The 12,368-nt window shown below is 42.2% G+C and overlaps 1 protein-coding gene across 22 annotated transcripts in view; it reads left to right on the top strand.

Moving 5' to 3' along the window:
* cadpsb (Ca2+-dependent activator protein for secretion b) overlaps nucleotides 1–12,368 on the top strand; it is a 78,810-nt gene that overhangs the window by 14,334 nt on the left and 52,108 nt on the right. For 21 of the 22 annotated variants that reach the window (XM_052075423.1, XM_052075424.1, XM_052075426.1 and 18 more), the window contains exons 2-3: nucleotides 724–837; nucleotides 3,988–4,320. In XM_052075423.1, the coding sequence (XP_051931383.1) occupies nucleotides 724–837; nucleotides 3,988–4,320 (447 nt within the window). Of the gene's footprint in view, nucleotides 1–723; nucleotides 838–3,987; nucleotides 4,321–8,922; nucleotides 9,003–12,368 lie in introns of those variants that run through there. The other variant, XM_052075430.1, reaches the window with a different exon arrangement.

The following is a 12,368-nucleotide window of genomic DNA, read 5'->3' on the forward strand; positions in this document are numbered from 1 at the left end:
CAGTGTACCGCATTCTTGTTTCCAGACGGTGACCTATGATATCCATTGAAGCAACTCTCAGCTCAAGGAGGTGTTAAGGTGTTCGGCATGGGTGGGATCAGAGTGGAAGAAGTGTGCAACATTTAGAGTTTTATTCATGAGGAATGCGGAAAACAAAAGGAAAAAAAAATGTTTTAAGATTGACTGCTAGTGAGTGTGGCTGCGCTGCTGCAGGCTTTACATCACAGCAGTGGCGGCAAAGGCGAAGCACAGCCGTAAACCAAAGCTCTCGATATAACACTCAATCTTTCCTCCTGCTTGCACCTGAGGTCATGACCTCCGCATGGTGCCTGAAAGAAGGAGATTGCGAATCCAATCAACCAAGACGGGCTGTTTTGATATCTGTCCTGGTGATGTCTTTTGGATGCAGAGAGATTTGGTAGCGTGTCATTGAGCTTTTTCTACTTTCTGCCGGGAGCTGCCTCTTGGTGTATTTTGTGGGCACACAATAGCTCCTGTCTTGAAAGCTGCAGACTGGCAGAGCTTGTCAAGCCAAATGTGGATGATGTTTGGTGGATTCCATCTCCCAGCTGGCCTGGGAGTGCCGAGCCAAGCTCTGGTCTGACAAGAACATGTAAAAAGTTGCCGGATAGCATTGTTTCAGCTAATGTGCACCCATTTGGATAGTGTTGTTTAATCTCGCCTTAAAGTCGCCTTGTCCTTTGTGTATGCTTGCCCCGACAGATAATGAAGCAGCAGCTTCAGCAGACCAAGGATCGCTTCCAGGCCTTCCTGAACGGCGACACGCAAATTGTGGCCGATGAAGCCTTCATCAATGCCGTGCAGAGCTACTATGAGGTACCAGCACACCATCATCACAGTAGCGCACGCTCAATCATAGCTATCCCCCCCCCCCCCCCCCCCCCCCGCTTAGCAGAGACTGGGTGACTTTCTGAATTCATCACTGATTCAATGCATGTTCACATACTGGATATTTCTACTGAATCTGGAAGTGCAAAATAAAATGTGGCTGGCTTCAGCAATTTCGCCTGTCAATGAGTCGAGCCGCGTGGTTTTTGGGCGATAAATCCAAGCACCCCCACCTCACGCAAAACTGCTCCCGTTTCCATGTCAAAATGCTGAAATCTACGCGGCTGAGTGACAAAATGGTGGCTGAGGTTTCTCACTGTGCAGATTATGAGTCAGACCATGTGGCTGACACAGCCGTCTTTCCAAGCCTGACCCTCTTCAATCCACATAATGAAGCAAGTCATTATATTTACCGTGCATACTGGAGACATGACAGATTGCGGATATTAAAGGTCAATTCTTTAATGGAACCCCTTCCCCCCAAAAAAACAAAAAAAAAACAAGCAAAGGCATAATACAAAAACTGCTGATAACTCTTTTGACAGTCTGTAGATAGCCAAAGAGGTTAATTATAGCTTCACCTCCATGTGAAGGACGGACATAATGTGCTACACTGTATGTTCATGTAAATGAGGGTGAGGGATAGATAAGATAGCTTACATACTGTACGTGCATATATACAGTACATACATGAACAGGTCAAAAAAGCAAGCTGGCAAATCAGTGTCTTCCTTAAGTGTCATCCAGCCAATCATGGGACCGATATGAACACAAAGAGGGAAAATTGTTGCCGTGGGTTAAGTCGACAATTTACACAAGGCGATCCCAGCGCAAGATACACGTTCCCAATCAAATCAAATGAAAATGTTGCGCCAAAACAAAGACATGACAACTTTTGATGAAGAGGAGAGAGAAAAGGTTGTGCCGTTTACACTGTGCATTGAGTTTGTGATTAGATTTTACGACAGTTTGCTGTTGCATGAAAGACCTCCCCGCCATTCGAATGCCTGCTTTTTTGTCATATTGAGAAAAATATATATACCAAGAGTCATCCTTTTGACTGATCTTGCGGGGCCCATAGAATATTTGGTTCTAATGTTATATAAACATGGAGCCTACCAAAGTAAAGTTTGGACTCTCTTCTTTCAGCAGAAACAAATGTCTTCCTTTTTCCATTCTTCAGCAATCGGCATGACAAAATGGCAAAGTTTCATGAAAATGGCGGTTCCTGGGCAAAAAAGCATGCATTTCAATCACGCGAGACACCACTGCCACCTACTGGTCGCTTTTTTACACGATTTGCAAGGCAAACGGCTTATTCTCATTCACAGAGTGTATCAGACCCTCCTCCTCTCTATGATGCAAATAATAGACTTAGATGTACAAGTACGACCTCTGTAGGCGGGGCCTAATTTTAAAAAGACGTACAAGTACGTCTGGTGGAATGATAGAGTTAATGCTTACTTATAATCTGCACAACTCAATTGTGGGAGGAAATAATTACCTAAATAAAATAATAATAATTATATTCATATTGTGATTTAAACCATTTAAATTTTTGGTTGACTTTCTCTTCCTCATTCCTGCGCCACTCACCTGTGCCATGATTAGTCCCACTCGGTTTAAAAAAAAAAAAACACCAAAAAATAAAGAGATGCCCATCAATTTGCTTTGGTGTCAAGATGTGCTGCAGTTGTGAGGTCTTTTAAAATGGTGCTAACCTTATTCTGCCGCGCGAGAGAGGCATAAAGATTACCAACATGCTGTCATCATGATTCAGCACCATTACAAAATATGACCGCCGTAAAAAGACTGAATTTTTCATGACGTTTTTTTTTGCATTGGAGCGTAATGCACTGTGCGGGTGCACTCACTCACGGGCTGCGACCGCGTCCCCCCCAAAAAAAGGATATGAAGAACAATCATCATATGTTACGTTGCTCAAGAGCGTTTTTTTTCCCCATCGCAAATTGAATTGCTCCTGGTGATTGACAAAATTCTTTCAATGGGTATAGGTGTTCTATTTTACTGCACGAATGAGTGGGAGACACAAAAATTAATTAAATCATTGATTTTACTACAGACTTGTGTGCCTTTAAAAGCCTCTCTCGGCACGAATCAATGGTACCAAAGCTTTGTTGTTTGTCTATGACCATCGTGTACCAAATGGCCCGCACGGTTACTTGTCAGTCTAATGACAAAGCGGTGGGCTTCGTTGTTTCGTTGGTGCTGTCATCTTGTTCTGTCACTGTCCGGCTGTCATTAGTCGGCGGCCATGTTGCTGAACGTCCCTGCGTGTCGTCGATAAAATTGGGTTACTTGTTAACAGCTAGAACGACTACCGGTAAATGTACAATGTCGAGTCCTGGGATGTCAATCTCATTATTGACGTGAGCCATCTCGTAGATCTGATTTCTCTCAGAGGGTGAGTGTATGTTATTAGATTAGTGTAAAAAGCCCTTTCAATTGATTGTTCTACAGGACACTGGACTGACGATAAATATTCAAATTCCAAAAATGTTAACGACTGAATTTTAAATCAGAAGCAATGGAAAATTTTGCCATGCAAATATTTAGGTGTAGTAACTATTGTTAGGTTTATGTTGGAAGAAGAAAAAACATGCTTGTAGTATCTGTTACAAGCAAAAAAAAAAAAAAAAAAAGAAAGAAGCAATTTCGTTCCAGAGTTTCAGCCAAAAGGAAGAAACCAAGGGAGAAAGATGAAGCCGACACTTTATGTGCTTTAGTGGGCAACATTTTATGATGACGTGACTTTGATTTGGCCCGGGGGGGCCCAGAATGTGATATCTGTTCCAGACAATCAAAGTGTGTCCTCCTCGTCATCCTTCAGCATCTCTTCTGTATTAACATGTGCAAGTGGGTGAAAGCACAATTGAAAGTATCGTGTGCCGAAAATAACCAAGCTGGTAAATTGCAATTTACACTTTGCCAATTGTTGCATGAAATTAAGTTTGATGAAAAAGCCCTATCCTTAGGGACAAAATGATACACGGGGGGGGGGGGGGGGGGTGGTCATATTCCAACGGAGGAGCAATGTAATGACTGTACACTCCGCTATTCAACTCACTGCAGTAACCATTAATCCTACATACTTATCTGCTGTCTCGTACAACAAAGGTGTTCTTAAAGAGCGACCGCGTGGCTAAAATGGTCCAGAGCGGCGGCTTCTCGGCGAGCGACTTCAGGGATGTGTTCAAGAGGCACATCGAGAAGCGGGTGCGCAGCCTCCCGGAGATCGACGGCCTGAGCAAGGAGACGGTGCTCAGCTCCTGGATGGCAAAGTTTGACACCATCTACCGCGGCGACGAGGATCCGCGCAAGGCTCAACAGCGTATGACGGCCAGCGCCGCCTCCGAGCTCATCCTGAGCAAGGACCAGCTGTACGAGATGTTCCAGAATATCCTGGGCATCAAAAAATTTGAGCACCAACTTCTTTACCAAGCCTGCCAGGTATGTTTATGCTCCAATTATACAAGAATTTAATTTCCACCACATTCATAAACACATGAATGCTGTCTGGCGTGGAATACCTTGAGAACCTTATCTGCAACCCCATCGCACATGTTTGTTCTGTAACAGTGATGGTGATGTATTAGGCCTTATCTCAAGTTCAACATCAGCGATGTCTACTCAAGGAACCTTGCGCTGGCACACTCCAATAGTCTGTTAAGAAGAGTGGAGACTGTTGTACCATTGTTGCAAGGAGTGGTGGTGGTGGTGGGGGGCAAATTCTTGTTTTGTTCCATTTTATATTCCACATCCATAAAGTTTTTATACTGTACGTGTATCAAAACAAAATGGTGACCTCACAGTTGCTTAACTGGAAAGACCGTAGCTCATCATTCGGTCCCCCGAGGCAAACCCAGTCATGGGGTCCTCCACATCTTTTCAAATCTTTGACTGTGATCTGACAGTTTAAGTCACTCTAGTTAAATAACTATTTTTATAAGTTCCCTTTCTCCTGTCCAGTGAATATTTATCACCAAATATTTAGAATATTGTCCATCAGCAACTAAAAAGTGTGAATTTGAGAAGATTCTCCTCTCTTTCCTGTGCTAGATTAACAGTACCAGCCAATTATAGGCCAAGTCTGAAAAGACGTCTTTGGGAGTGAATGAGTTAAGTCCTTACAATTCTTAGAAAGACCTATTATCAACAGGTGAACCATATTGATGCTTTTTATTGTGACTGATAAGAAAATTAATAAACATTTAATATATACAGTACATATTATTGAAGATGTACTGTATATATGATACATTTTGAGCAGTCTACGTGATGAAAACCATCACTCTCCACTTGCTCTTCACTGTATTGTCCTTGGCTGACATTGACAGCAGTACTTAATACATAAAAGTGTCTAGCTTTTGCTGTTGGTGTTGACGGTTATGCACCTTTTTGAGAGTGAAAAAGGTTGAAACCCTTTTGCAGTTTTAATTGGGGGCGGGGGGGGGGGGGTTGGATTTCCTTTGACTTTATCATCTCTTCTGCTCCACAAGTCAAAAAGATGTGCAGTAAGATGGAGTAGTTCACTGTATGAAAAAGGAAGGAGTATCATTGAATTAAAATCATGGCAGATTAGCACTTTAACATGTATTTAAGCGCATGAATTTGGATTAAAACATGAATAATGGCTTTTAATTGAATTGCTTTCATGAGACGTTTTGGGGACCCTGAAATCGATCGTCTTTGTGGAAATCTCCAAATACAGTCAATTGAATGTTATTTCACAAATCTTCTCACAACGTATTGGTGTGTCCCCGCGTGCTATGTTATATTTATGTGCGACTAATCAATTTAAGGTGTTGAAAATATCTTGAGAACAAATTTAATAACCTGCGACTGGCTGGCAACCAGTTCAGGGTGAACCCCTCCTACTGCCCGCACACAGCTGGGATCCGCTACGGCACGACCGCGACCCTCGTGAGGATAAGCGGATTCGAAAATGGATGGCTGCATGGAAATTTGATAATTCTCTTGAACACAAACTGCTTGAGAAATGTCATAAAAATCTCGTTTGTCCACTAATGCATAGTAATGCATCCCTGAAATTGCCCCATCACAACTTCAAAACCGTTTTAACTTGTTTAATTATTAGAATAGCATCTCTCATTGCCATCGCAACTTTTACTCACGACACTAAAGTACTACTAACCACTTTGGTGTGCTATAAAATTGGTACCGTGAACCATGAACGCTCCCACAATGTGTTAGCTTAAGTGCTAGCTTACGCAATGTTTGTACAAACTTTGCCCCACATGAAAAAGCATGGCATTGTTTATTTCAAGACATGATGTTACAACACAAAGGGCCCTCTTTGCATTTAGCACCGACATTTATTAGCTTGGCCTCCTTAGCTTCTGGTCATGTCTTTGTAGCACACCCACGCTCGTTTACGACTTGTGATTTGTGTTTGCCTGGGTGCATTCAAAGTAGACTGCAAATCACTTTTGAGGGAGCCCTAAAGCAAATTATAATAATAACAAATCCCTTACTGTTGCTTTAATTTGTCAACTATCTGTATCTGGTAATGTCCAATTCTTCACTTGGGGGTGGGTGGGTGGGGGGTGGGGGGTAGATATGTTGAGATTACAGACTGGGGACTTATGTCACATATAACTCTTTTATCCTGCTGTCGTTTCTGCTTTACGGCTCTCTGTGGGAATGTTAAAAGCAGCACTAATGCATTCCTTCTTCAGCAGCGCAATTAAAAGTCTTATCACGGCTGTATTTAGAAGAAACCTCTGGCGCTCGTGCACATGTTTATTTAACGCATCAAAACCTACCGCTTGATAACGCAGGCAGGTCAATGAGGCTTAAAAGTTAATAAATCAATCCGAATGTCCTTCTTTGAGCGTTGCCGTTCCTGTAGAAATCAAACAAATCGCTCACGATTGTCCTAACGTCTCGTTTGGATGAGATCAATACGGGGCTCTGTTCCTCAGTGGGCTTCATTAATTTGATGTTGCGCTGTGAGACATTTCCATAACCTCTTTTCGAATGCCTTTGATGATGCTTAACCTACTTTGGATGAGCTACCAGCAAAGATGATAGTATGAGGTCACAAATCTGCATCCAGAACATCCGCAAAGGCTCCACAGAGTAACACCGGGACCTGTCAATATGAGAAAGCTGAAGTAGTGAACATAGTTAATTCACCCTTGGAAGTACTTCCCATTTCCAATTGTGAAAATCGATAAATGGAACAGAATTTACATTAAAAAAACAATTTATAAAGTCTCTTTCTAGATGCTTACCCCAGCTTTTTTTTTTTTACGTGCCTATTCTTAATCCATTTGCAGCCGTAATGAATATATTAGACCCGTCTAATGACAACTTTCAGCATCCCCTCAGTAAGCAACTAGTCGCTATCAATTGTCCCTGCCTGCTAAATGATAAAATCCTCACTAGGAGGCAATTCCGTCAGCGCGGCTCACAGCTGCTGGGATTTAATGGAACGGTTTGGTAGATTGTATGGGATTCAGAGGCCATCAGGGGTTTATTATCATTGGGGATTTACATTTTTTTTTGCACCCAAATAGCGGAGAGGAAGGAGCTGTCTGGATTTCTGCAGAATGCTCGACTAGTGTGATCAATGACCGTGACACTATTTGTGGCTCCCTTTTTCTTTTCCTGTGCTGCGTTGCCACCAAGGACAACCAAACATAGCCATAAATAGACACGATGCTCACTGGACACCCCACACAAAGTATTAAGTACACCATATGTTTATTATGGCAGTCGTAGATTACAATGCTTTACAATCTCAATGGATCTATCCACTGTTTGTAATACAGTAATCCCTCGTTTATCGCCGTTAATGGGAACCAAAACCAAATGAAAATCCGCGAAGTAGCGAACCCCCCCCCCCATTCCCCCCAAATAGGTACATGTACAGTACATAATATTTATAAGGCCAAATGTAATGGTATACATGCATGTAGAAGTAAATTTTGAAGTAATTAACATGACTTAATGCTGTATACAAATAGATTTAAACATGTATAATTTAGGTTAGTTTATGAATAACAAAATACAGTAAATATATACATGGAGTACTGTATATGTTGCTCTATGTGACTCGCTGACTTTCGCTGCTTCTCGCGGACTTTTTGCGGATTTAATTTATTCTTATTTTTTTAATGAATAGGTTTGAAAAAATCCGCGATGGACTGAAGCCGCGATAAACGAACCGCGAAATAGCGATGGATCACTATTAGCCTTTTTCAAGACTAAACTCCAATATTACTCACAAAAAGAAATTAACATCACCAACAATGAAAATTATAGCTGAGCGGATTATAATCCTTATAATGGAGGGGAAAAATAAAGAATGGCAGATGTTTCCTTTTCCTGGCACTTTCTATCAATTAAGTCATCACAAATTACATCAATGTTGTTGGACGATGGCAAATTATCTTGGCGCTTGAATTGTCGTACATAAAATAAAGTCTAAATCATGTAAAAAAAATCACATAAATAATACTCTACCACTTTTGATATTAGAAGATAGGTCAATCTAGTACCAGTAGACTTCTTTTTTTCCTCCATTTAGTATTTTCACGTGCAAACTTTCTAATCAGCAGCTTTAAGTGTTTTAATAATCAATATTTATGCTCTCACTCCCTCAGCAGAATCTTTCCCCATTCTTAAGGTGATTAAATGAGTCAGACCCTGAGAGCCATCGTGAAGCCCTGGCTCGTTAAAATGAGCCATTTGTATAACACACACACACACACACAGCTGTACATCACTTTCCTCTTTAGGCTAGAGGAGACGTCTCACAGAAAGGAATTAGTGGGTTTGCATCTCGCAACGTCACAGCTAGCGTTTTTGCCATCATGAAACAAAGTACAACCAATTCAAAGGAAGAGACAAACAGGAAAAAATAGTCTCTGATTGTGAACTGACATTTTTTTTTTTGGTCAGCCATTTCTGCATCTTGTTTGTCCCTTCACAAGAGAAGCTCATTTTCCCACCACCGACACACAAACACGCACACAAATTGCAGGTCTAAATATAGAGCAGATGCTTGAACTCATCCTGGTGCCATTCAGCTCTCAATCTACCCGCTCCGTCCTTTGTTGTGCACATGAAAACGCCTGTGGCTGTCCTGGCTGTCTGCTGCTAGGGTCCGTGTATTCATCTGGGGCGGGGGGTGGATGGGTATGGGGCCTCGAATATCATTCGAGCTCCTGATCTCGTGCCTCCGCTTCCTTACCTTTAACCTGCCGTTCGCCTGGCCCGCAACTGCAGTGTCGGCCGAAGGACGTGCCTTTTAGTGGCTCTGATTTGTCGTGAGATTGCCTGTCTTGTTACGTTAAGCCCGCGAGCATGCTGACATCCATGACCTTTTAGGAGTTGGTGGTCCGCAAAGATTGGGGTGTTGAGAGATCAGCAGCGGGTGCTTGTTGCTTCACGCAGGCACTGATCTCCAACCTTGACCTGCTGCTTCACTTTCATCATCTGCCAGCACCATTTTTCTCCTTTTCGTAGTCATACAAAAGGAAGTGTCTCGCTTATTTACGATCGCCATCAATCAGGACACAAGACGTGTTGTTTTGATCGTTGTTGGTTTGTTAAAATATTGGGATTTACCAATATGTGCTTACCCTTCAGCACTGAGCCACACATTTCAGTCTACGTATTGTATGTTTTATAACAATACCCAAGGCACTCAGTGGCCATTTTTGATTTGATTGTTTCTGTTTTTACTGTTTGAGTCACCATGGAGCCATTCTTTCCTGCTCCGTAATACAAATGTCGCATTGGTCTATTTCGAGCACAAACGTCATTCTCGATAAAGAGCAACGTCGCCTGTTCAGTAACAAAGGGACAAATAGAACAAACCACGAATGTTATTTTTTTTGCCACTTGAGTAGCAACAGACTCGTTCACTCTAAACTAATGGCACATTATAATGTTAAGATCTCCCCTTTTGCATGTTAAACCAGGAAGTGGAGAAACGAAAAGCAATATTGAGCTGCACTTTTTTCTTTTTGCCGCTTCTATTAACAATTCAGCTACACAGAGGTCTGAGTTCTTCTAAATTAATTTTCAAGTGGTACAGAGAATGCATGGATGGAGAGCAGATAATTGAAAAATGGACTTCATTACAATCACAAAGTATTCCATGACTTTCCACTACTAGCCCTTAATACAATCTGAGCTTCTTCCACCAGTCCACTAAACCTCAAAAGAGACATCATTTTCAAATGTAGGGCTAAAAATAAAGTACTCAAGTATGGATACATGAAAGATCAACAACATCAACCTAATTAGAGTACCAAAGTATTTGTACTTTATTACTGGTATCAGTGTTCATATCTTGCTGAAACTATTTGCGGAATGAACTTGCATCCTTGAAGAGATGGAAAAAAAAATCAAGCTGACCCATCATTATGCTCTTCTGCATTGTCAGTCCATCCATCCAACGAATTCAGTTAAAGAGGAAGCGCACGCACACATTGGAGTCAAAATGCAGCATCAGACTATCGAGGCACGCTTTTACTGCTGCTTTTTTCCTGTGCGTGGCACGAGCAGTTCACTTGAGAACGCAAGTGTCGGATGAGTGCCGCGCCCCACTCGTGAGAGTGTCTTGACAGGCGACGCGGGATGGCTCGCAGAGAGGAAGGGAGACACTCACTCAGGCAGAAAAGCGGCGGGTCAGGTCGGGGGTGGGTGTTTTTGTTTTATTTATTTATTTTTTTTTAATAATGGACATGACGAAGAGGACTCTACCCGGCAGGATGCTGGGTCGCTTGTCCAACAGCACTCTGTGCCGCCAGTGCAAGTGCAGACATTTTCCTGCAGCTGGTGGCAGAATCTGATTACGTGCTCTACTAAATAACAACTCTGGGTTATGCAGCAGTGTGCTCCTTCGCTGGCCTGCGCTGTCCACACACTCGACAGTTGACGCTCACTCTCCTCTGTTGGACATGCCACCTGCCAGACATGATGTCACTGCGAAAACATGTGAAGAGTGTCTTTTTGATGTGCGTAGTGGAGCAGAAAAAAAAATTCATCAACTCGGATGGCACTCAGTTGCCAAATCATCCAAATTGTACAACATCACAGATCACTTTGAATTTGATAGCCGGATTATTTTTATTTCATGTTGTTGTTGTTTTTTTTTCAATATGCTTCAGTAATACAGTACATGAAATGCAAGAGTGGTTTTGTGGCGATTCCAAATTTTCAGTTACACAGTATCTCATAGTCGCATATTACAAGAAATAAAAATGCCAAATTGACACATGCCAAAAATACATTTACAAGTATTAAGCGAGTGAGGCCTAGCAAGCTGCTCAGCCATACAATTGTAGTAAATATATATTATTTTTTTAAATGAATTTCTATTATTATATTTAGAATTTGATGTGTACCTGTGGATGACGAAGTAACATGTGTAGTCTCTGTCGGGAAGCAGCCCTCACTAGAACAATAACATCCAAAAAGTGGTAGATTCTTCCCACCTATCGGCAACACTGCATGTGACAGGAAAAAAAATACCTGTCCTTTTGGGGGCAGTAATGAGTACAATATACCAAGTAGTGGACAACTGCAAAACAACAGAAGAAGGAAAGGATCTGTTTGCTGTCTTCACTGGACCTCGGTCTTGTCTAATATCAAATCTGAGTTAATGACTAGAAGGCTTGAAAAAAGAAACCCAACCAAGATCTGTGGTCTCGCTTGCAAAAATAAAAAGAAAAAGAATTGCAGGAGGAATCAATGCAGTGAAGCCAGGGAGACAAGTCCGGTTAAAATCGAGGACTTTTTAAATCCAAGGTAACTGAAGGTGAAGTTGCTGTCTTTTACCACACTGCTTGGTAAGAAATGTTTTGGCGCTGTGTCGAAGCCGCAAGATTAGTTTCTCTGCCCCCCCACCGCCCCAAAGTAATGGTGCCTGCACACACATTTGGCAAGAGCGAGAAGAAGCGAAGCATGAAAACGTAGATTCAGGCAGCAAGGAAGACATCAGACCTCTCTCCTCTATTTCCCCGCGTCAGCTAATTCCAGCTCCCCATTCATTATTGATGAGCGGGAGGCATGAATTTATCTTCTTTTCATTCCTCCAGGGCCAAATCTTGCAGCTTTTCTTAACCTTGTTCAGCCGTTGAGTGCCACCGCTCTGTTTTTCATCTGAGTCAAAACATCTTTTCTTGTTGTATGAGCTTGACTCTAATGATCGTATTTTATGCCAGTCGCCTCTCAAATCAACAAGAAATATAACAACGCTGCCTTTCACTGGTCTCTATGGCAATGGCAGTGTGGCGCATGGGAGACGGTGAGGGATTTTCCTTTCATTGTCATTTGTTCAATTGAAGCTGGCCATCGCGACGCGCTGCTTTGACAACAGCCACTCGCAACAATCGAGAAAGCTCTACAATCAGTCATCACTGTTTCCACGACCACATTTGTTTCAATCACTCGCTGTGTGATCGTTTTTGGTAACTGCAGCCCTCAAATGGGTTGTACTGGGGGTACTTTACCTTGTT

The sequence above is a fragment of the Hippocampus zosterae genome, chromosome 9 (genome assembly GCF_025434085.1).
Source record: "Hippocampus zosterae strain Florida chromosome 9, ASM2543408v3, whole genome shotgun sequence".
NCBI lineage: Eukaryota > Metazoa > Chordata > Actinopteri > Syngnathiformes > Syngnathidae > Hippocampus > Hippocampus zosterae.